The sequence below is a fragment of the Oreochromis aureus genome, linkage group 10, assembly GCF_013358895.1.
Source record: "Oreochromis aureus strain Israel breed Guangdong linkage group 10, ZZ_aureus, whole genome shotgun sequence".
NCBI classification, from domain to species: Eukaryota; Metazoa; Chordata; class Actinopteri; order Cichliformes; family Cichlidae; genus Oreochromis; species Oreochromis aureus.
The window spans coordinates 2430793-2456744 of NC_052951.1; the positions used below are offsets into that span (position 1 = coordinate 2430793).

The 25952-nt window shown below is 44.5% G+C and overlaps 1 protein-coding gene across 14 annotated transcripts in view; it reads left to right on the forward strand.

Moving 5' to 3' along the window:
• auts2a (activator of transcription and developmental regulator AUTS2 a) overlaps positions 1-25952 on the forward strand; it is a 316198-nt gene that overhangs the window by 106110 nt on the left and 184136 nt on the right. For 2 of the 14 annotated variants that reach the window (XM_039618443.1, XM_039618445.1), the window contains exon 1: positions 255-317. The exons of 11 other annotated variants lie outside the window; for them this stretch is intronic. In XM_039618443.1, the coding sequence (XP_039474377.1) occupies positions 270-317 (48 nt within the window). In that variant the 5' untranslated portion in view covers positions 255-269. Of the gene's footprint in view, positions 1-254; positions 318-23020; positions 23307-25952 lie in introns of those variants that run through there. One more of the 14 variants, XM_039618442.1, reaches the window with a different exon arrangement.

Sequence of the window (25952 nt, forward strand, 5' to 3'; positions counted from 1 at the left end):
CTGAGCACAGCTGAAGCCCATCTGAGGAGCTCCTCTGTCAGCCTTCCAAACCCGACATGAGACACACGGCACACACGGCACGCTGCAGCACGAAGACGACGGAGTGAAGCAAACGGGAGCTCGGAGGCTCGAAGTGAGAGACGCAGCAAGAAAGGAGCAGCACAGAGACCAACAGGATAAAGGAGCAGAAACGTTGGTGTCATTAGGCTGCACGCTGATCATCAGTCATTCCTCACACACTGAATCAGTCAGGAGCAGAAGAGACAAGGATGATCAAGTCCAGCTGGTTTTATGTCAAGTTCAAGTACAATGAGAAGGTACGTCCACATGCAGGTTTTACCTCGGGGCTGTAGGCCTGTGATAAACTGGAGGTTAAATACAAATGTTCTCAGTGTAACTGTGCAAACACACAGTTTTCTAAAGCCATCTGCATTATAATATTGCGTTTTTCTGGGAGCACTGCGCTTAAGTGAGAACACTTTCTACTTGTTGTTCAAGTGTTTGTGAAAGAATGTGTCCTATTCAGTTTTTTAAAAGTGTCCATTTGTGCTCTGAACTCTTCAAACAAGCCAAGCAAACATATTAATTTTGGTATTTCATATATCTGTCTGCCTCATTCTTCGCTCTTTGCTTTCACATTATGTTCAAAGTCCTTGCTCTGAATGATTTGTTTAAATGTAACGTGAAGCACATCCATACTTTAGATTTAATGCCATTGTAACGTCTGCTCGATGGCTCGATGTTTTCATGGGGGCAGACCTTATCTTGTGAGGTAGTGCACCTTTAGTGATGTCATCGTCTGGTCCTATAGCCCGTGTAATGTGATGAGTCTGATGGGATAGACTCTTCTGTGTGAGCCTGACATTAGGCTGTGAAAGCCAAGCTTTGGGCCAGCCACTAGCACTTTCGCTAACTGCTCGCTGCTCTGCTAATGAATAGCTACAGTTACAACTGCCTTCAGTCAGTTAACCAGTCATTTAGGCAGCGAGGCCATCTATCAGCCAGACGACAGCCACCAGCGACCATCTAGCCAGTCAGCTGTCCTCCTGCTGAGTTCCTGCCTCGTCTCTTTTTGTCTCGTGACCAGCGTTTTTTTTGTAGTGACCCCTTATGCTGATCGTGTTCTCCACTTAGCATCAGGTGTCTGCCCTGTGGGATCATCGGAGCTATCCGGTTACCAAAAAATGGTCAAGCATGGCTCCGTTTACTTTGGTTTACTCTTGGTAGGCTAAAGCATTCGGCGCTTTAAATATATGAAATAACAGTGTGCATGCGTTACACTGTCCCTGCTATAATCAGAGCTATTATAGCGGATAAGTGAGTGTGTGCCAAGTGGCCTCGTGGGAGCATCTGTTGGTGCCCGAGGTGCTCCGTTTCCATCTGGTCTGCCATTTTGTACTTGAGCAGTCTCGGGGTGTGGAAGTAGGAAGATGGCTGCTCTGGTTTGATCTTTTCCAACTGAAATCTGTTTTTACAGCATGTCGAATATTTCATGATGATGTGTGTTTTTAAAAAAACGTCATGAAAAAGAGGAGAGTGCTTCACTATGATACAGAGATATTTTAAAGCATCTGTTTCTAAAAATGAGATGCACAAGTTTGGAAAACACTCTAATGTGCCCTCCATTGTGTTTTATTGTGTTATATAAAACCTGCAAAGTGACATTAGAGATAAGTGGAACAGCTGGGGAGTGTCAGGCTAACAGTGTCAGTGTAACAGTGGATGCTGGTTAAGGCAACCATGCAAACAGCTGATGGCAGTGTAGAGTGTAAAAGTGTAGTGTCCTCCTCCTGTAGTGTTTTTTCAGTAACTCTATCATCCTTCCTGGATTCCACTATTTCCCTCCTTGTCTGTATACGAGCTAAAAGAAAGTGTGCACAACAGGATGTGTTTGTCAGTGCTTACGAGGGTAAGCTGAATGTGCGTTGGCGGAGGCAAGGCTTATGCAGTCGCCTCCTTTTCCTGCTCCCAGCTGTCTTGCTTCAGAAGCAGCCAGCCTCCGTGTGATTATGTGTGATTGACAGGCGTGCTTTCAGCAGCATGTGAATGGGAGCTGACCTTAAACAGGCGCTGCCATGTTTGACTGAGTGCCCGTCCCCCACCACCCACCTCTTTTGCTCTCTGAAGAAAAAGGGTGAGAAGGGCACAGAGTGCTGTAGCTTCTAGATCAAGAACGTGCGGGTCCTCAAAGTCTGGGGAAAGGGTAATTGCTGCCCCCGTGTGTGGGCTCATGCCTTAAGTGAGAAAGGTGTAGGTAACGACTGGTGAGAGGTGGGAGGTCAGTTACATTCCTCAGAGTGGAAAGAGAGCACAACACTGAAATTGTGCTCTGTCTGCCTTTGCCAGGACCCCCAGTGGGCTGACTGTGGGGCTGCAGACCTACAGAGGGCAAACAGTGACCTTCCTCCCACTGGACTAATTCAATTACACACACACCCTGTGATTAGTGTGTTAACTACAGCCTCTCCTATAGCTGGATGGCTGCACCCAGAGACACTTAGATTTTAGTACAGAACTATCAAACTGTGCCATATTTTTCGGACCCATAAGGCGCACCGGATTATAAGGCGCATTAAGCGAAACAGTCAGATAAGTCAAACTTTACTCAACTCATTCTTTTGCTTCCTCCACTTCTGTACCATTGATTCATTAATGCTGAATTCTCTGGCAGCTGCTCTATTCCCATGTTGTTGCAGTATATTAATGACTAACCTGGTATTGTGGATGGATTATCTCAGTTGTTCTCCTGACTGAAGTTTGGTCCGTTTACAGCATCCTGCCATGCGATTGCATTTTTCCCTAACCATCGGGAACCCTCAAAAAGTTAGCATTCATCCTCCAGCTTCACTGTGTTTATGCTATGCTAACATAGCTGTGTCGCTAGCGATCACGTAGCACATCATTATATAGCAGCTAGCCCAACTTCAGTAACCCTACAAACATCACTGCTGTTTAGTTTTCTGTCTTCATTTATGTTGGAAGTGATTGCAGAGCTGTACGTTTGAATGTTTCAGAAATCTCTCAGTCAGAACATGCTATATCATGTTTAGGTGGAAGCTAGCGAGCTAACTTCCTGCTAACTTCTAACTCCGTTAAATTTAATAAATCCTGTTTTCATGGATGCCTGGATGTTAAACTTAATTGTTACACCTGGTAAAGCAGCAACACTGATCATTTTATTAAAGATGAAAGAATTTAGACAGTTTTTAACTCTCAGTGATGCCGCAGTGTTCGTTTGACTTTGGGACCTGATGCTGACTGAGTTTAGGACCCAGATTACTCCGCGAGGCTCCTGACTACGGTAGCTGTAATGCTCCGACAATCCATCAAGCGGTGCGGCTTTGTAGCTTAGCAAAGTCGTACTAAAACATTTTTGACAGATTTTTGAGCGCCGTGTGCCACATAAGATTGGTTCGAGGTCAGTAAGCACAACCAGAATTCATACATAAGGCGCGCTGTCGATTTTTGAGAAAATTAAAGGATTTTAAGTGCGGAAAATACAGTACATTTTTCTCATGGATGGCTGCTTTACCGTCTTCGTTTTCCTGTCCCACACTTTTGATAAATACATTTTTTGCTCATCTTTAACCAGCACCCACAACTCCAGATTTAAATTTGCGGTATATTGTCAAACACAGACGGATGTAACTGGCACCGAAAGGCAGATTTAGCATTGTGTGATGTTCTTTGGAACGAGCTCGAATGTAAAGTCTGCCAGCTTAGAAATGAATACTTGAGCAAATATATTTACTTTCCAACACTGATCATCAAGAGATAAGTTAGCAACAAACATTTCTTAGTGCTTTGGAAAGTATCTGCTCCTGAGTATACATTTGGCAGATGGTTGGCTGCTTCTGCGGCTGGCACCTGTTAACCATTTACTGTAAGAGGCTTTTATTCATATTGCAGAAGTACAGTATGGTGACGTGCCCAATAGTTTCTTGGGTTTTTATACAAATAATGTCCGGCGCACATCACAATATTTATCTATGAAGTATATCTCGTATCCAATTTTGCCGTTCGCACAATGTTTTCTGCAAAATGACACACTCAGGGATCCTGTTATTACATTCAAACCTTGAAACAAATTGTGGCTTTCGTCGCATTTGCTTATTTATACGCAGACTCTTTTGGTAAATAGAAGCTGAGCCTGTGTTGCTCCATAACGTGGTGCGGAGCTGCTAAACCTCAGTCAGTTTCTGTTTTTCTGCAGCCTGTCAGTTATTTAAAGGCTTTAAAGGCAACAGAAATAATACGCTGAAGATTTTAAGTTCATACAAGTCACATGGGAAGACTTCAAATATGATGAACTCTCTTGTATAGGATAAATGGTGACAGATTTATTTCGGCATTAGACCGTGAGCCCCGAGCAGACTGCTCTGTTCCCCCTGTAGAGTGAGGGGCTGTGGGATTGTTCACTCTGTATTTACTGGGCCTGTATGCTAGGCTTGGGTTGTGAATACTGGGGGTGACTATAATGACTATAATGAATGTGAAAACGAGAGAGTGGGTGTGGGTTAACATTAAGGACGGCTAATTGCAGGCTCTGGTGATGCCACAGTGTGTTATGAGATATGAGACATAAATGGTGTGGAAGTCCCTCTTGGGTGGTTTCGTGCATTTCAAACAAACTCGGAGAGAAAGATGAAGCCAAATGCTATACGTCCGTGTGAAGCCTGGTGATTGGGGAACGTAATCCTTGTCCTGAAGACTTCTGGGAGACGTTTCTCCTTTGCTCCCAGTTTACATCTTATTTACCGTTTTCGAGGATTTCTCCAGCGTAGCCAAAGCTGTTTGCTTTTTATCAAATAATGAATGAGCAGAACACCATCAAAGTTTTATCCCTCTATCTATCCATCCACGCTTATAGGACTGTAATGAGAGTTTATTGGAGGCGTTTTAGTCAAGCCAGTTTAATTTATTTATGCTTAAAAGCTGGAGCACTAAGAAGCTTACAGAACTTTCGACCTCGGCAGCGCTTGTTGCAAAGCGGGACCGTCTTTTTTCTTTTTTCGCCATGAAATCCTTTCTTACTTTTACAGACATATTGAAATTCTAAGAAAGCACTCCAGAGCTTGCCAAAGGGATTACGGGTAAATCCCTGCAAACTCCAGATGTTTTCACAGACAGCACACAGCAAGGAAACATCGCCCAGCCCCTGTAAACATCTGTCAAACAAAAAGCCTCCGCCACAGAGGAGACAACAGAAGCTTAGAGGGAGTAAAGTAGCTCGACTAGTCAGATTTTCACTCTATTAGATCTGTTTGTTCGCAAAGAGCTAAGTGATTTTTGCAGGGCATGCATTGCTATGAGTGAAAACCCTAAACTACGACTGAAATGTGTGGCAGAAGATGGGGCCGTGAAGGCACGATGACTGTTCCGCCTACCTTCTGTCATGAAAACCCAGAGCTGAAAAAACTGTGACTGTTTTAAAAAATATGGTTTTAATGTTTGGAGGCTTTCAGTGACACATGGTCAAAGTCTCTGCCACATGTCTGAAAGACAGGGCCGCGGAGCTGCCAGTGAATGGTGAAGCCACGGGAGCAGTTTGCCTTTGTGTGTGTTTGTGTGTCAATGGCAGTCGCTGCTGGGTTCAGGCCTCGGGCAGGATCTCATATCTCCCTGCCATGTTTGTGTTAATTTGCTGGATGTAAACATGGTGAGTGGGCTGTAACAAGGCAGGGCCTGCCTCTGTGTCTCTGGTCTCTAGCCTCCTCAGCGGAAAACAGAATGGAGACGGGGAGCGGCTGACCAGTGTCTGGATCACTGAACAATTGCAGGCCGGAGAGAGCGCGTGAGCCCTCAGTGTAGCCACTAGGGACATAGCTGACAGATGGATGGAGCGAATGACTGGATGCCTAGCCAAGTGGAAAGACAACTTTTACCCACACGGGCTGTATGCTTTTGCTTGTTGCCTTTTATCTCCATCTCTTACACATAACCTGAAGGGCAAAAAACAAAAAAAGCAGGTTCTTCTACGTTATGCATACATGCTGTAGGTGGTGCAGACTTTGGTACGCATTTGTGTACAGTACTTATTAGAATGGTCTTCAAACTGGAGGTTGATGATGATGAAGCCTTTATTTGTCACCCGCCTGCAGCGAAGTTGGACCTCTTCTGACCGTACATGCAATACACAAACATCCCATTGGGGAGACAGGTCAGAACAGGTAGTGTAAAGAAAAACAATGAAATGTACAACACAGTAGGGAGACTGAGCTCCTGGTAGGCGATCGGTCTGAGAACAGAAAACAAAAACTCCTCAGCACAAAAAGCACATGAATGAAGCAACAGGGTAGGGGTACACTGCAAAAACTCAAAATCGGACCAAGTATATTTGTCTTATTTCTAGTCAAAATATCTCATCACACTTAAAATAAGACACACCATGTTGTTACAGTATATTAATGTCTAACCTGGTATTGTGGATGGATTATCTCAGTTGTTCTCCTGACTGAAGTTTGGTCCGTTTACAGCATCCTGCCATGCGATTGCATTTGTCCCTAACCATCAGGAACCCTCACGTTAACTTTTATCGAGTGGGAAAAAGTTAGCGTTCATCCTCCAGCTTCACTGTGTGTATGTTATGCTAACATAGCTGTGTCGCTAGCGATCACGTAGCACATCATTATATAGCAGCTAGTCCAACTTCAGTAACCCTACAAACGTCACTGCTGTTTAGTTTTCTGTCTTCATTTATGTTGGAAGTGATAGCAGAGCTGTACGTTTGAATGTTTCAGAAATCTCTCAGTCAGAACATGCTATATCATGTTTAGGTAACTAGCGAAACTAGCGAGCTAACTTCCGCTAACTTCTAACTCCTTTAAATGTAATAAATTCTGTTTTCATGGATGCCTGGATGTTAAACTTAATTGTTACACCTGGTAAAGCAGCAACACTGATCATTTTATTAAAGATGAAAGAATTTAGACAGTTTTTAACTCTGTGATGCCGCAGTGTTCGTTTGACTTTGGGACCTGAAGCTGACTGAGTTTAGGACCCAGATTACTCCGCGAGGCTCCTGACTACGGCAGCCGTAATGCTCCAACAATCGATCAAGCGGTGCGGCTTCGTAGCTTACCAAAGTCGTACTAAAACATTAAGACAGATTTTTGAGCGCCGTGTGCCACATAAAATCGGTTCAAGGTCAGTAAGCACAACCAGAATTCATACATAAGGCGCGCTGTCGATTTTTGAGAACATTAAAGGATTTTAAGTGTGCCTTATAGTATGCTATATGTTTTATGCAGACGGTGTAATAGGACGATTGTTACTGATCACAAACTTCCCAATTTGCTACTTCACTGGGAGTTAAGTGGCAAAAATGGCTTGGCACGTTAATCTGCAAACAGCTGTGTTTATCAGTTACCATGTTTTCCTTTACTGAGAGCGATGTTTGCTGTAAACCTTTGTGGCTATGAATCGCCTCCTCATCACCATCATATTTAAAAATGATTCTTTAAGTTATACTTCCATATAGTTTGTTTTTCCTGTTTTCTCCCTCTCAGTTCTACCTGAGCTCATTAGCCCCAGTCAAATTCCCACAGGAATGCTGGTCCTACCTGCCGTCTGCTGCTTGCTCCTGAGCAGCTCAGGTTTCAGCCTGGTGGATGACTGGGTACAGAGATGGTTCCCATAGTTGCGCTGCCTGAGTCCCATGGCTAGCCCCTGGTACCTTGGCTCAAAGAGCCCTCTGTTGTCTCTTTTGTGCGCTCCCATGCCGGGTCGAGTTGGTTCACATAGACGATGCGACCTACAGGAATGTCACAGATTAGGATAGATCACATGCTACAGCCTGCTGGAAAGTAAAACTCCAGCAGTTCATTACACAGGTATGAATGTAAATCTGTGTGACTGTCTGGCAGTACCACAATATAAGCCACAGAGCAGTCTTGTGCTTTTTTTTATTGACCTCAGGCTCATTTTGAGTGAGGCTTTCTTTAAGATCTGACTAATTTGGCCGTCAGTGTGGAACACAGACACGCACCAATGCATTTACACAATGCATGTTGTCTAGATGTTTATTTTTGTCTGGACAGTGGGAAAAAGTATGTTTATTGCTGTATACATCATAGTGTTCTGCGAGTGGCTGACAGTTTTTCTGTGAGATGGACGGTTCTTCCCTCTCTCCTGTTGTGCATACACCTCACTTATTTTTATTCCTCCAACCCAGAGCTAGCTGTGGTTTGAATCGTCCATCCATCCATATATCAATGCCTGTGCAGTCACACAAAGCAGCCTTTGTCCATTACTTCAGAAACCTTAAGAAACAGGGATGGGGATAATTCACAAATATTTGTAACCATTTTTCCATGTAGAAACTGACAAACAGAAAGTTTCAAATTTTGTTGGACACTTTGTGACGTCATCGCCTGCCTTAAGTCTGCTGTATGCATGTGAAGCATCCATGCTTAGAAATCCAGAGCCTCCTATTTGAAGCATTATTTACTTTTGTGGCTACAGCTTTGTAGTCCAAGTATGTGAACACATGCACACAAATACAGTTGATAATACAGTAGAAGAAACCTCTCCAAAATTGTTCTCAAAGGGGTTTCACAAGCTGCAACGGATTGAAGCATGCAACCGCAAGGGAGTAATTCTAGTTTTTCCCTAAAACTTTAACCAAGTGAGGTGGGGGGATGTAAGGGAGAGCAGGCCAGAGGAGAGTGCATTTCAAAGAGAAGCAGCCATCTGTCAGCACAGGCAGCAAACAGCTGGTGGAGGAGATGCAAGATGTCTGAACAAAGACTGACAAGATGGAAGATGACAGGAAACAGATTTCCCTCCCTTTTTACCCCTCCTGCAAGAGAAGAGGTTGACCATCAGAGTGCTGTGAAGTCGAGCAGCCTCCAGATGCCTCCTCTCCTCTCCTCCTCTCCTCTTCTCCTCCTCCTCTCCTCTCCTTCTCTTCTCTTCTCTCCTCTTCTCTTCTCTTCTCTTCTCTTCTCTTCTCTTCTCTTCTCTTCTCTTCTCTTCTCTTCTCTCTTGCATTACTGAACATATTCAGTCTGCTGCTTTGCTACTTAATTTGTTAATTTGCATTTCTCTCTCATCTCTCACATGTAGGCAAACTCTATTTCTGCTGAAATTATCCTGCAGTAATTAATACATGATGTGCTTTAATTATACTAATTATGATAGCATTTACTCAACGTAGAAGTTTTTCCTATTCAGAATAGGATTTTTTTTGTTAGATCTAAATATTACATTCTGTGAATTATTTAGCTTTAGTAATTGACCTGCTGTAGCTTAAGTAGATACACATCTCTCCACTCATTTGCTTAGATAAATGAAGCAATGCGAGTCGCGTTAAGTAAATTTTTAGGAAACGAGCGCGAGACCTCGTGTTAATTAGCGTAAGCCTCGTTACATCAGGTCTTCTTCTCTTCCTGCTTAGCGCAGTCTATTCCCCTTTGTGCCTTTATCCCCCTGCACTGTTAATTTGAACAGCAAATGCAGTCTGGTTTCTAAATAGAGCAGTGCTGCACACAAGCTGCAATCATTAAGTGAATTTTCTGCCAGCTTAGAGCTGCTGAAATGTCTGTAATGGAAGGAAAGCCCAAGTGTTTTTGTCTTCTCCCGTGTCCAGTGTGATGTGTGACATAAGCCAGTGTAATACAGTAATGGGCCTAATTGTCTAATTACTTTAATATGTGGCTGTTGCACTTGGATGTGGCAAGGGCAAAGTGAGCTAATAAACACTGATTACTGTCACTTGAACTCAGCACAGGAGGCGGGGAGATGTTAGCGGCTAGAGGATGACCGTTTCTTTCTCCTTTTACTTTCTGAGCTTGACAGACAGGGAAACAAGGTGTCGGCAAAAGGTCAGCTTGCGGGTTTCCTGTAAGTGATGGAATGACAGTGGGAAAGAGAGGGCTATAAATGGGACACTAATGGAGAGAGAAAGAGCTGTCATCTCCACATCTTGTCCCTTCGGTGGGTTAGATTGACAAGCTGCCAGCCTGGCCAGCTCATACTCTGTGGAACAAAGAATAGACGAGGCAGATCTTTCGATTTCCCCAGCCATCTGCCTCTTTCTGCTTCTCTTCAGTATACAGAGTTTGAAATCAAATTTGACATAAAAGTGGCAGTTGGTGAAGGCTGTGTTACAGTAGGTGCAAATGCCAGCTCTGTACTCGCTCACTGTGAGGTGAGGTACAGCCGTCTGTGCCCTGAAGGTTGCTGTTAAGAGCCAGAGCAAAGATGAGGTGACGGACAAAATTGAAACCACATGCAGCTTTTTTTTAGGAGGAAATGTGAACTGCAGGGTGCGAGTCAGACAGTCCGAGTCACTTATATTGCTATAAGTTATAAAAGTCTTATAATGTGGGAGTTTTTTTTCATGGGTCATAAATTACTCAGTGTTGGATTGGTTACTTTTAAAATGTATTCCACTACAGATTACAGATTACATGCCCCAAAATGTATTTTGTAACGTATTCCGTTACGTTACTCAATGAGAGTAACTTATTCTGAATACTTTGTAGCTGAAAACTAGCTTTACTTTGCTGTCTGGGTCGACTTTGCTAGCGAGAGACAGAGAGAGGCGTTGAAAGGCTGCTCCAACAGAAAAACATGAACACAGCGTACAGTCGAGTCTTAATAGCTTACTTACAGCTGGGCTCGTCAGGCACTGTTTTTGGCTGCAGTGGTTATTATTATATTTACATGCTTCCAGCTCCCGTTTCTGCTCGGGGACAACTCGTACTTTCCCTTTCTCTCCCTCCCTCGCTCACAGACACATCACGGGGATGGCAGTCCATTCTCCCTGCAGCACGGACTACACTGCCCATCAGGCTACATTCTTTAGGCCTATGCCTGTAACACTCTGCCTATTGCCTTCATCATGTAGAGGTGACATGGCCGCGAGATTGAGACGCAGGCATTAGAGCCTCTTAACGCGTGTTTTGCTTGGGTTTCCCCCGGCGTGGAATTACCAGAAATAGAGAGGGGACAGCCGAACATATGAAGCAGCAAAAGACCGCCGTGTAATCCATTTATTCCAACAAAGTAACTGTATTCTGATTATCCATGAGGAAATCTGGACATACAGAAAAGTGTTAGTAGGGAATCTCATTCATGTACTGTCACTGGTCAGTATACTCACGACTGCAATAATAAAATGCACAGTGTCATCAGAAGCTTTCATACAGCGTGCCCTTTGACACATACCAGGTAAAGGTGGAACGTAGGTGTAATATACACGTGTACACTGAAGTCATTGTTCCACTTTAAATTCCCAGTCACATATGAAAGGATGCAAGTTTTTCTTTCTGGTGGGCTCAGCCGGCAGCCTTGGCTAAAAAGTTTGTTTGCACTGTTTGTGCCTTGAGATGAATTTATGTGTGTGTTTGCAAGTGATGTTTTATGCAGTCTCCAGGCTATGAAGCCCTCATTTCCCCCCTGCTCCCCAGAGACCATTTAACCCTTCATTTCCTCCCCAGACTGCGGAGCAAGGACCACATCAGTTGTTTGCATCTGTGCGGTGAATCCTTGCCGTATCTTCTGTGGAGCAGACTTTGTCTTCAGTAGTCGGGCGTTCTGATAGCCTCCATTCATTATTCAGCTCTACTCTGGCTGTACCACACCCCCAAGCAGCACAGAAATAATACAAGGTTAAGAATTGGCATGAAATGTGTCTCAGTGGATCAAGTGGTTGGGTAGGATGGGCTGGAGGTTCTCAAGACTGGGGAGGTATGGGCCTTTATCTGTGCACCATCTTTTATTAATTGCCCTGGTGCTTAGACTGTGAGCTTCTCCGTGATCATTAATGCATGTGCGGAATAACGTATTTACATGTTCTCATGCATTATGCATGGGCAGGGAGGGAGGCTGCAGTGTTGTGGAGGACCCTCTGCCCACAGGTCTGGTGTTTTCTGAGTGTGTGTGCCGATTTGCATTCAGCCACACTGTAAAACCCACTCGTTGCCAGGCCCCTCTGCTGCTGCAGGAAAGCAATGGAGCATCGGACAACAAACAACATTCCCTGCGTTTACAGACGGGCTGCTGAGGGCTTGAACTGTCTGACAGGGCTGACAGGTCTCACTGTTGCAGAGAAGCTGTACGGGTCGTAAGTGCAGTGAAACATTTAGCTGCTCTCTTATTTTTCTTCTCACTCATAAAACCACCATAGTGACAGCTCTGGAGTTGCTGTCTGCTTTCTGTTCACTTCTGTAATGGTGGAAAATCAGTGGAAGGTCAAAATCCTGTGCGGTGTTTGAGCGCCACTTTTTGCCCTGGAGACGGTTGAACGGGCAACCGTGGCCCAGGCTTGAGCTCCATGCCTTGCCCCTTTCCTGTCTACTCTTCACTGTCCAATAAAGGTGGAAAATGCCCAAAAGTAACTTTAAAAAACTCTCATATAGTGTGCAAACAGAAAAAGGCAAACAGAGATCTGTGCTGGGATAGGGAACGAGATTTAGAAAGGCAGAGTAGAGTTTCTCTCCTGCTTGCTTTAAACACGGAGAAACAACATTTTGTTCTTCTTTGCCAGCAGGGATGCCGATTGATCATATCAAAGCAGAGCTCCCGATCGGCCTGTTCACCAATTGATCATGCACTGACTCAGTCAAACCACAGCTCTCATATTTCCATAAACTGTAGCTCACCAAGTCAGCGATCTCTGCACCTGAGCTCGCTTTTATTTATTTGATGCATTTCTTGTTCTCTTATTTCTGCCTCCATTATTATAAGTCCAGAGTCAGCAGATCCCACTGATATTGATCAGCGGCTGGCCCCAGCAGCTCTTGTTTAATCTGTAAGTGAGCCCTGTGCCTCTCATTATTTTTGTGCTGATTGCTGTGCGTTGTAATTTGTGTGTTGTAATTGTATCAGATAACTGCTGATGTGGTTGGTCATTATGCTGCCTGCTGCCTTACATCAGAACCAACACCGCAGGATAATTAGAATTGATTTGGTAACAATTTAATTAATCACACTGTTAAATCGCTGGTACTGACTGAAAACCCGCACTGCACACGAGGTTGTGTGTGTGCAGGTCTGTGCAACTCTTCAGGGTTATTAGTGGGCACAAAAGAAACAATTTACAGAAATGAACAGAGCTGCATTAAATAAGGCCAATTTGCTTCAGTAGTACGTGATGGTAATTTTAGCTGAAAAAACAAAACAAAAACCTTGAAACTAAATGTGCTTTAAAGATTTGGCTGTTCAGTCTTTGTGTTTGCGTCTTTTTAATACAGTTGAACAAAAGCCACACTCACAGTTATGTATAATGTTGAGCCTGATACTAAAAATCATATGTTATACAGCTGTAATTCCTGGGGAAACATATAGACCTAAAGCATTTATTGTCCAAGAGTGTAAACATGTTTATTTCTGCAGAGAAATTTGGAATTTTAACATTGGGATACAAGAAGCCCAGAGTTTCCAATACTTTTGTGTTGGCTTCGTTTTCCAGCCTCAATTTTAATTACATTTTATTTCTATAGCACCAAATCACAGGTAAACCTGCGCTACGATAATACAGAGGAAACCCCAACAGTCAGATCTGTGAACAAGCACTTTGGCAACAGTGGGAAGGAAAAACTCACTTTTGACAGGAAGTAACCTCAAGAAGGCGGGGACTTCATTTAGTTTGAACAGCATGAACACAGGTTTTGTTACTTTTTACCAAATGAATAGCTCGTAGCAGTGAAGAGTTTGGTTACAGCCTTTCATACAGAAAAGCAGACATGCAGACATGTTTGTGCTCTGTGTGTGTTTTCCTCAGTAGTTTATCTTGTTGCACTGTTGCTTGGAGTATAGGAACTTTAATTTAATTTGTGTTTAATGAAGCTTCTTGATATTCAGTTCAGGTAAAACAAAAAAACATTGTGTATTTATGCCTATATGAGCCACGGTGACTCTAAGTATTTGCTCAGCTGTGTGTATGCTGCACTAGAGATGACAAGAGGAGAACCGCTGCTGCTGTTCTCTTTAGATTTATTCATCCTAAAGAGGTGCTGGAGTGTTGTTGTGTGCACGCATACTCTTTGCTTTCTTCACAGCGTCACAGAAAACAAAGGGTCCTCGCTCTTGAAGGCCCTGATTGCAGTTATTAGGATGCACAGGCGCTCCTGCTGTGATGAGGCCTCTCCTCGAGGGGATTCAGCTTGGAAAGCGCCGCCGCTTGCCTGTTTTTAATAACAATCATCTAAAATTGCTGCAATTAGCCTGAAGCTACAAGGAGATGGAGAGCACAAGATGCAGAGGGGCTGGGGGAGTGCGCTAGGAAGGGCTACGAGCTCAGATTCAGTGAACCTTTCGAATGTCAGCTCCTCTTTCACGTGGAAAATTCAAGAGGGCCTTTGTGTTCATTAATTATTAGCCATGAAAGTTAAAAAGATCCATTGTGTATTTTTAATCAGAGTTACAGAGGAAATCTTTGAACTGATTCCCAGGCTGGCCTGAGGCTACGAGCAGAGGTAGCCTCAGCCACCCCAAACATCCCCTCCAACCAGTCCTCAGCACTCTGTGTGCAGCTCGGTGCTGTGTTATTCCTGCTATGCCCAGGCAAGCTACTCAGGCTGCTGCTCAGGCAAAAACAGCACAGTGGTGCGAAACCACAGAGGCTGCCGGTGCAGTGTATACACAAGTCTGTTTTAAGAAGAGAAGCTGAGAGAGAGAGCTGACTCTGCTGGAAAAATACAGGTCCTCTTCAGGGAAGAACAAAAGCAGGCAGGAGAACATTGAAGAGGTTTTCTGTAGTCGAGGGGTTTGACGTTCGGGGCGTAACTGAATGTTTTCCTCCACAAACGGGGTGTGCAGTATTTAACATTTGGAGGGGGCGTGGCCTCTGATGCCCTTGATGAGGTGTCTTTGCCAGAAGCGAAACTCGTCATAGACGACATGCAGAGTCGACTCACTCATTGTCTCCTTTCAGCTTTTACTGTTACTGCCTGCTTAAATCATTTACAGATCAGCCCTTTATCAAGCTACAAGTGCCTTTCCTTGACTAATACTTAATGCTGTGAAAATACGAGTGGAGAGTGCATCCTTGGTGCGGTTATCAGGGCTTTAAAGAGTACTTCACTAATGCAGCATTGCAACAGAGGTGATCTTTTTATTCTGCCAGTTCTTTTATGGATGCAATTCGATATGATTTCCTCAGCTGCACAGTTTGGGTGTAATTTTTGGGCATCGCTCATATTCATCAGTCTCACTGCAGCTTCCTCTGGAAACGCACCGTATTTTTCCACATATTTCAGTAGTGCTTCCCCTACAAACAGAATATGATGACTAAAATGTGAAAAGATATACTTTTCCTTTTGCTAACAGCCTGACACATCCAGCTGGAATTATTTGATGCATTAAAAATTGGCATAAAGTTGTCCTGCATCCCTGCTATCTATTCGCTCACCGTCTGAATCAGAACTAGAAGAAGAGAACTCGGTTTCAGTTTCGGTCGGCCGGTGCAAACAGTGACAGATATGCTTAACCCGCAGCTGTAGGTCATTGTGCGTGGCCTCCAATGGTGAAGCTGAGCTTTAAACTATCAGTAAGACCAAAGTGGAGCTGAAGGGGGGAGAAAGTAACCAGAGCAGAGGGGGGATGATGTTTGCCTCGAGTGCTCTGTTGGTTCTGATGTCTCTGTTATTGGATTTTGGCAGGTAGTGTGTCGATGCTTATGTATGTGTGTGAGAGAGAAAGTCTAATGCATTTTGTGTTTTTGTGCTTTTCTTTTAATATTGCTCTTGTTGGTTTTTGTTGTAAAAGCCATTTTCTTCTGTCCTCCTCCTTCACCTTCTCCTCCTGATGTGTTGTCATGTAGCACCACCCACAGGTCAGCAGGAGGGTGACAGGCTGGCGTGTCGCTGAACTCTGTCAGGAAAGAGCAGCAGAAACTCTGGTCGTGGGCTGAAAATCAAATCGTAAAGCAGAGAGATTGTCAGTGATGAACAGAGCAGTGCCCGACTCGTTGTTCCTTCTTGTGGGACGGGGAGAGAAAGTACAGCGTACACAGGAGAGCCCAGCACACTCTCGGATTCAGTCTTTGTTCAGGCTGTGCTGAATTATTTACCCGTGTGTTTAAAAGACTGCTCGGGGGAATTTCGACATTAGCTCTTCGGAGCCCGCGCTCAAGTCGTTCTGGCCTACAAAAACTTGGCATCCTTCAATGAAATGGAGTTCATACAGACAGCGGTAATTGAAGAGTTATCAGGAAAAATGAGCAAAAAAGTTTTGATTAAAAAAAGCATTGTTGAAAGTGTGCTTTTAAATGCATTGGGTGTTTGTTTTAACCTTGTTCTTGGCTCACATTGTACCTTCCTGTGAGACTGCAGCAAAGTAAAAGCATTTCTCACCCAAACCCCCAAAGCTCCCTCTTACTTTAAAGATCGCGCCCAGCTTTGCATGTTTCTCCTTCTTCTCCTTTTCTTTTTTTGAGGGATTGAAAATAAGCCTTGCATTGTTCTCGTTTGCATTCACCGAGCTTCTGTATAATTTATACTTCCAGTACCTTTACAGTCTTTGAAATCGCGATGCAGTCTGACAGTCTGACGCTTTAAGGTGCAGCTGTTTGCACAAACTAATGCCTGCAGTTTTGTAAACTTACTGGATTCTTTTAAAAGTCTACTTTCTCACCAAAAGTTCAGTTTTGCATGACGGCATGAAAAATGAGTAATTGCAGTAAATACTGGGTTTTGTGCTGCGCTCGGCAGAACTTAGATGGCTGTTATGATTGCATGAAGGTTTTGTTTCGGGTCGCACTTTATCGTTTAGTCTTTCTCCGCGACAAAACCTGGATTAACTTTAGAGGTTACATCACTGCGATCGTTGAGGCAGGTCAGCGTGTTGATTATGAGTTGACCTGAAAAAAGATTAGTTGACCCAGACTGAATTTCACACCTACCACTGAGACTGAAACACTTCCAAACTTCTTGCAACTTTGCTCTGAAGTCATATTTAATCTTATCAGCTGCTGTGATGGACAAGGTCTGGTGCAGGTTATCCCTCCTTTTAGTGCTCATTAGCTACAATTACGTGAGATCTGCCTATTTGGCCTGTTGTTTTTTGGCAGGATAATTGATTGTGTCTCTGGAATATGTGTACACTAGCAAATCTGCAGCCATGATTCTATGATCCTTTTCCTGGGTTGTTTGTGCAGCACTCCTGCCATCGACAGCCTATGCAGTTCAAAGCATTTTGACACAAAAGCTGTCACAGTGGAAAGCCACAGAAATGCAAAGTATACCCCCGCATTACTTCCTTCCAGTATTTCTTTGATTAGACCTCTGTGGATTCTCGCGCTGCTTATATAAAGTCATCTCACACTGGTCTATTTGAAATGATTACACCAGTTTTGTTCCAGTAAATGCCTGAAGTTTCGAGTGATGAACCTCAGGCTGAGAACCTAATTTTCCCCAGCAAACTCAGAAAGCCACAGGCACACTCCCACTCCTGCAGAGCCTGCCTTTTAAATTGTGTTTTATTTAATTTTCTGTGCTATTCACCAAAATTTCCACACCGAGGGTTGCAGAAATCATTTTCAGTGTTTCCCCGGGGGGGGGGTTGCAGTATTCCCCTTTTTTTCCCCACTTCCTTTTTGCCGTGGCACAACCAGGGGTGTGCACAAAAGGGAGACAAACGACTCAGTATCAGCTGCGATTTCCTGAATAGCCCAGTGGGAGCGCGGGAAGTCGGGGTGCATGCAGCAGATCGGCGTTGCCCTGAAACAGCAGCCGTGCTGTGAAGGAGATGGCTTTTCTCTGAGACAGTCCGACTGTGAGCCACGGGTCTGCAAATGAAACGGCGGGGAGGAGGGATGCAGCCTTTACAGATTCAAGGCCTCTGTTGCCTTGCCGGGCAAGTCTGCTGCTGCGGTGAGGCAGAGGGGAAAAAAACAGCAGTGGATAAACAGACAAAGAGCTGCAGATAATTCTGCTGGAAATACAGTGACGCTGTTTCCTGCTGTTTGTGAATTCATCAGGCCTCATGCTGTGCCACTAGTGATTTCTAAATATATGCAGCTCATCTGATGTAGATGTGTAAACTCTGTGTAGGGTTATGGATGGCTGTGCAGACAGATTGTTTGCTCTCGGTTCTCTGTGGTCCTGGTGGGTGGGATCTGTCAGCACCGTCTTACATTGTTTTCCACATGAGCTTTATTGAGTTCCCAATTACAATGCTGGTCCTCTTGTCTTGGGCTCAGTGCTGCTGCTGCTGCTGCTGCTGAATTGACCTTGCATTTTTGCAAGGGAGTGCTTTTGTGTATTCAGGCCAGCAGGCCTGTTAGGCAGGCAGACAGCGAGGCAGACTGACTGTTTCTCTCAGGCCCTGCTCTGGCAAGACCCTGCTTAACAGGCATCAGGCTTACACACTTAATACTTGGGATGGGGCAGCAGGCTTAGCTCTTAGCTCTCATTGCAGCTGACATTGTATCAGGCAGTGAGACGGGGCCAGACCGCTGCAGCCTTATTAGCCCTGTCTGAACTGGCTTCCCTGTGTCTGGCAGTAATGTTCAATGAGAGCGGTTGCTTTGGAATTTAATGGAATGGGTAGAAATAACATGAGAACTACACACGGAGCACCAGCTCCTGCTGGTGTTTTCTTTAAGATCACCTGAACACCGGAGGAAGGGGCACAGAGGAGGCACTTGCAGTAGGTGGAGCTCTTGTGTTGGATTTTGATGTTGGAGCTTGATTCACCTGCTTGTGAAGGACACTCCAGCTGCCTGTGCTGCGTGCGGTGCGTGCGAGCGCGTCCTTTCAGATGACGCTTATGCAAAATGCATAGATGGCGTATAACAGGAGATTTACAAGCCTTCTGTGCACTCGCACAAGCCCGGCAATGTAAACATGTTACGAGTGTAAAGCTAATTGACGGCTCGTGATTGGTGGTACGACAGTGCCAACTGTTTGCATTTCAGACCTTATTAGAAATTGTAATAGCAGCTTATGTTTTCATCTGGTAACAGTTTGTGTGTGTGTGTGGATATAGGATCCAGATGCTTTATTTACTGCCTACAACCCTTCACACCTTTCTCTCTGACACCTCGGCGCACTGGAACAAACATAAATGTCTCCCCCACAATTCCTCCTTGCTCTGCCCGCTTTCCCTCCCCCCTGCTCTCCCTCATTCCTCTCCCTCTTCCTCCCTCTTCCCCTCCCCTTGCGCCACCGCAATCTACCGCAGGCCCTCCATCTCTCCGGCCTGTCAGCGTGCTTTTTCATTTGGCTTGTTGCTACAGGGGGCTCGACGCTGGCAGATTACAACTCGGCAGCCAGTCATTTTCGATTTATCAGAGCCCCGCCTCCCCCCCCCCACACACTCTGTGCCTCCTCCTCCATTTCTCTCTACCCCACCTCAGCCTGCCATACTCACTACCCTCACCAGCGTCAGTCCAGACAACACAGCAATTCCTCATCACACCGCTGCCGTACAAACCTCCACACTCCCCTCTTGCCTCCCACCTTCCATATCTTCCACTTCGATCAGCGCAGAAAATTTAGCTCCCAAGCCCCGAGACAAAAAAAAGAGAAAGAAGTGGGGAAAAAAAGAAATATTGTGGCAGTGGAAGCATTTAGGTTGGAGAGGCAGCTCGAGCTGTATTATTACTTAGGCCTCTGTCACTGGTGATGACCCGGGAGAGTGGAGAATATCGATCGCATGTCACTCAAGGCATTCAGCAGATTGCATTGACAAAGCTTGTCGGGGCCTTTAATAGCAAGGTTAGCAGCTTGGCTAAGACCTGCTAGGAAACTCTAACTGTGCCCTATTTCATGGTGGCTTTTAACCATTGGCTGGGCCCAAAGAGGGGCTTGATAACAGTAAGGAAGTAATTTTACTCTCATAATAGCCTTCCTGTGGTTGACATTTGTGGCTTTAGTCCCTGTTAAAAAAAAAAAAAACGCGTGTTCCCAAGTGCAGGAGGAAGAAGGCGAGCATTGTGTGGCTGCTTTTATGACAGAAAATAGCTTTACGTGAACAAAGACATGGTACACCAAACAAAGCGTGGCAGGGGGAAAAAAAATCAAAAGGATTGTACAAGTGTGATTTATGAGTTGAAGGAAGTCCATTACTTGCTAGAGGAAGCCCAGACCAAAACACAAACAGAGTGAGGGCACGGTTTGCAAAGAGGGTCATGAAGTAATTCTTTTGGCCTGCCAAGATCGCTGATAGCTGCTGAAAACACTGCTCGTCAGAGGAGGGGGGAAACATGGACGGGATTTCGATTTCACTGTAATTCTCAACATAAATAAAAGCACTAAACCACCTAAATAGTCTCTCTTTAAGCCAAGTGATGTGGAACTAGGCTGAAATGTAACAGGTCCCTTGTGTGTTGTAATTTGCCTTACACACATGAGGGGAAGCTATTTCTACAAGCAGCGTAGTCATTGCTGGATGCTGGCAGGTCTTGTGTGGCAAGCTGCTATTCTGAGTGCTGTGTAGGCCTAAATCATAACGCTGGAGCAGACTGGACACAGGCAGGGAGCACTGGCTGCAGACAACGACCTCTGTAGGCTCCAGGTATGCTAGCAGCAGTGACACTGACCCCAGCCAAATGCTAAACTAGTGAAAAAAGTCAGAAAAGATGAGGAGGGAAAAATGTCAGTGTAGCATCGCTCCTGTTGCCCCGCTGCTGCTGCACCTGCTGTTAATGTCATTAACACCAAAGCAGCTGAAACTGATCAACAACCCCCCCCCCACCCCCCCCAACTGACCAGATCAATATCCCAGAAGTTTAGCTGACCTGATGCTGCACTCATGATACGTGATTAAAGGGTTCCTGTAATGTTTTTTGAGCAGTGTATTTATTCATATCTTGATGAATAAGTTGCCTCACCGAACCTGAAGGTGGACAGGTTGGACAGGTGTATTCTGGGTACACGTGACCGCTCTCAAATGTTAGGTCTCGCCAGCATTTTTGTTTTGATTGGAAGATGAAGAGGAAATCCTCCACCAGCGAGCCTTCAGTATAAAGATTGTTTATGTTCATTCCAGTGCTGCAATAATGACTATGTGGTTCTGTACAATGGAAGAATAAACATTCATTTTACAGTCTTTGCTTTCTACATGCAAGTATTTGAAATGTTAAATGAACATCACTGCCAACAAAGACGTCACAACATCGATTTCGTCGAGTATTCATCTTGTCATTCAGTGCCGGTTAAATGAAGGCTCTGTTTAAGGTTAATTTAAAACAAACTGCATTTTAATCGTCCTGCAGGTCAAACTATCTCACAGCACGTGTGGGAAGAGCGTTCTCCTGATGAAGAAACCAAGCTAAAGCAGTTCTGAGGTGTGCTGTATACATTTTACAGCGTCTGTGTGATAATGTGTTATAGGCTGCAGTATTTTCTCGTTCTCCACATTCGGATGTTTCGCATACACATAAAAATGACATTTCCAGCAGTCATTGCTTTACGAGATCGCTCTCCTGTCTACTGGGCACGTTCCAGCTGCATTTTACCACCACTTAGATGATAGGAAATCAGGTATGCGGTCAGCGTGTTTCCAATATAAAGTTAATGGACAATATTTGCTGTCATTATGGCTTTTTGTAGCATCAGAACAGCACCGTATGTTTTTGCATGATGCGCGAGTTATTTCTGGTCTCTGAAATCCTGATTATTTCAATTACAATCATGTTGTTAGACTGCGCTGTCGTTGCCCTTGGCTTTTTGCGCTTTCCCATTACCGGCCCGTTAAAGCAGCCAGAGCAGATGTTTACTAGCAGACGTCTCACGAGCCAGGAAAACGCAGGCTGCTATTAATATGGCGATACTATAGCACTGTCTTGTTTTATGACTTGATAACGACAGATGTGAATTTCAGGAAGGTAGCTAAATGAGGACGTTTACAGCCTGGATTAGTGATAACAGTGCTGGCCTCAGGCAAGCGCACTGGGTCAGCCAAATAGAAAATGTATATCCTGCCATCAGATTTTACAACCCCCTTTAATCCCCAAATAGCAGCACAGATGGAGCTGAATGCACGTAAGGTGAGACGCTCATTCCTGTTGGTTCACACCACAGTGGTGATTTTGGCATCACTACCTGCCCACTAAATGGCAACACCCGGCTGCTCACCATAGACGAGCGTGTGACTCCGTGACCTTGAATTCAAACTAGTCGTTTCTTAGATGTTGCTCGAGAGTTCTGCAGATATGTGCAGCTGATTTCAGAGGCTGTGTAGATTTGACAAATGGTAATCATATATGTAATATTAGACAGAAAAGAAATGAATGAATTTTAGCTCATTTAATCTTTGTTAAAAAAAACAGATAAAGGAATGCATCAGCTCTAAATTGGGAAAAAAACGATGCTAGATATCTATGGTGACATGGATTGGGTAAAGTGTTAGGAATGAAAGGATGCCATATTATTTGATGGAAATGGAAATGATCAACCTACAGAGAGCTGAATTCAGAGACACCCTGAAGATCAAACTGAAAAAGCACCTGCATGGCACTTTACTGAAATGTCATTGCAGCAATTTAAAATGGTACTGGGAGGCTACGTGTTTGTATGCATGGGGGGCATGCTCATAATGTGACAACAGATGGTGTCCTGGGCATCTCCTCCCAGGACCAGAACATCACTGAGCTCCTGCAGAGAAAAGTGCAACCTGGTGGCATCGGATGGACTGAAGCATCACATCAGAGGTGTTCTGTTGGTCAGCTGAGGGCTAGTCAATGGTAAAGATTCCTTCATCCTCCAGGAGCGGCCTACGTACACTCAGCACATTAGTGTACGCAATTTTCCAACCGACAATCGTCAGTCCAATAATCGACGATGGGCGACATATTCGTGCATGCGCAGACTTTTTGATGGGCGGAGCAATGTAATCATGCACGGACTGATTTGCACGTTTACAACACAGAAGAAGTCCAAACATGGACGAACTAATTTCCCAAAAATTAGGGCTGTGGCGTTAACGCGGTCATCACGATTAACGCGATTAAAATTTTTAACACGCTGAACCCATCGGGAGCGCAGAATGAACGAACTTTGGACAAACTGCCCGAAATGTGTTGACAGAGACATTTCAGGGATTTTGACTCAGTCTGCGCACTGATGGGTTACTTGTTAATCGCGTTAGTCGTGACGATGGCGCATTAACGCTGACAGCACTAAAATATATAAAGTTGCCAATTTGGGATTTTTAAGCCAGATGAAAGCAGTAAACCTGAGGATGTAACCAAAGCGGTGTGCGCTTGTGCAGACGTATAGTGCGAGCAAAGTACTCAAACACGGCTAACTTGCATGAGCATGCACGTGTCCACCGTCCAGCTGAGTATGCTAGGCTATCAGCAGCTTCTGCAGCTACATCATCAAGCATCTGGGCGCAGTGTTGCCAACTCCTCAGTAAGGAAAATCGCTATTGGTTGTCCTAAAAGTCGCTAGAAGTCGCTAAATGACGTCATCACCTAATTTGCATAATTGGTCATGCTAATATAATTGTAACCAATGTTGCTGGAGAGAGAAATAACATCGTGGAAGAGACATAAAGTGAGTAAAAAACGTCCTAAATGCATTTAGAGTTTATTTAGAACTATAAATTAAATTTCTTTTAGTAATTATTGTTTTTTTTAATGTCACAATTCCAGCCCTGCTCCTTTACCCGGGCTTGGACCGGCAAAAGTGACCGAAATAAGCACTCTGGTGGAGTTGTGTGTGTGTGTTTATAAGTAGTTTTAAACCTTGTGATCCACAAAACAGCATAAGAGTAAAGAAGAACTGACTGCGATAAAGCACCCGCTGCTTGTTGAGAGTAAAAGCGATACGCGCTTTCACGTCTTTTTTTTAGCGACTTCTTTTAGAAAAAAAGTCGCTAGGGGGTCTGAAAACTCGCTAAATATAGCGACAAAGTCGCTAAGTTGGCAACACTGTCTGGGCGCACTCTGAGGAGGGGGCGTTTGCTCGCAGATGAAAGAGGGTGCTGTTATCTTTTTTCTGTTGACTGCTTCTGTTAGCTCCATCATTCTTAGCAAACTTACTCATGGGCGGGCAAATAAATAAATAAATCACCCGTGTGAAAACGATCGCCGATGGGCCGATGGGCTCAGCCTGTTGTCAATAATCGATATTTTCATCCAGTCGCCCAACCTGAGTCTGAATAATGATTCCTGTTTTGGAGGTTGTCTCATTGTTGCCTGTTATTAGTTTCATTAACACCAAAGCAGCTGAAACTGATTGCCTGTGATTTAAGTGACCAGATCAATATCCCAGAGGTTTCATTGACTTGATGTTGTACTCAGACCTCAGTCATGAAGGCATCGCGACCAAACTGCCTGGGATTTGTTCCTGGTGCCTGAAAGGTTGGCACAGCGCAGCTATCGAAAAACTTTACACCAGGTCACTTAGACTTACTAAATTCAAATAAATGTTTTTTAGAGTTGAATGTTTTTTAATTGATCATTATTATTGGCTCATATATAGGTAGCTATATTCACTGTATTATTTTCCATCCAGTCATTGTTGACACCTCAGGGCAGAGCGCAGTGAAACGGCTCTGGCCTATAGAGCTTCTTCCTCAGTTGCGGCAGGGCGCTGTATAGTGCGAGGCCATTTTACAAATGTTTCTGTTGGATGCTTCCTTCTAAAAGGTTCTGCTTTTTCGTAGCAGTGTGTGTCACGGAGAGCACTCTCCGACTATTCCTGTAACATAAAAAAGCCCTCTTACCCTAAACTAGAAGCATTTGTCTATCATATTACCACCACACATGAGCCTCACACAAGGCTTGACCCAGTGTTAAGTGTCTGCGCTAAATTTCATTGCCTCCATCTACTGGAAGGCCTGCCAATATACTGGCAGTGAATTCCTTGAGGAAAATAAATGGCAATAAAAAAGAGAAATGATAGCCCCTGCAAGCTGATAGGAGAGGGCTTTTTCTCTGCTGTCTTTTTTCCATACCACTCTTTATTGAGGCTGGCCAGCTCGGGGAGCTGCGATTTGGCACACTGGCTGTGGCTTTAGTTGGATGGGAGTTGAAAAGCCAATATTGAAGCAGCACATATTGAAGAGCTGGGGGAATCATGTTAATAATTGCATGCAAATTTCTTTGAGCGGTCATATGTTGATAGGCACTCAACTGTACAAGTAGAAGTCAGATACTTCTCAGCTCTCCGGTGCATCCTTGGATGGAATATCCTCTTATTATTTAGTATATACGTATTATATTGTTAGCTTAGCGTGCTCGCTGTCTGCTGTACACGGGAAGTGTCGGGACTCAGGGAATTGAGGTGCGTAAAGTGGGCAGGCAGGTTATTTTACTGCCACGTTGGGCTACTATAACAAGATGTTCAGATATGATCTGAGAGAGCAGAGGTCTCTCGCTGCTCTTAAAGTCTCCTCACCCCTCCACCACAACCACCCACACACAGTTTTTCTCCACCTGTTCAGTTCATTATTAAATCTGGGAATTGTCCCTATAACTCAATCCACCAGACTACAGCATTATATGACCATTTGTGAGAAGGGTGATTGCGACGCAGGGCAGAGGATGGATGTTAAAAGCATATTGATTTGTCTGTAATGTCGTCATAGATCGGAGATTTATGGCAATATATAAATGCAGCCGCAAGCTCTCGTATCCTCCGGCCTGCGGTGGAGGAAATGGAGTCCTTAGTATGACTGATGAGATCAAGACAGTGCTCTCAACTGCGTTTACCCCCCTCCACTTCACCCCTCTAACACACATGAGCTTCCATTTCCCCACTCCTCCTCCTCTCAGGATGTTCTTACCCCGCGGCTGATGTGACTCGTCCTCAGTGGCTCCATATCTTTGCTTCGGCTTCACATTCCAGCACAGAGGCTAGAAAAGCCTCCTCTGTGGCCTGAGATCGGTTCGAGTGGGTGTCACTGATCTTTCCCCAGCAAGAAAAATGATGTCTGACAAGGTCGCCAGAGATCACTGCCACACAATGATGCTGGAAGATTGAAAGGAAATAGGGCTCCTTTGTGGTTACGTACCTTGATGCTAACAAATTACTGCATTCGCTGACTGGGAG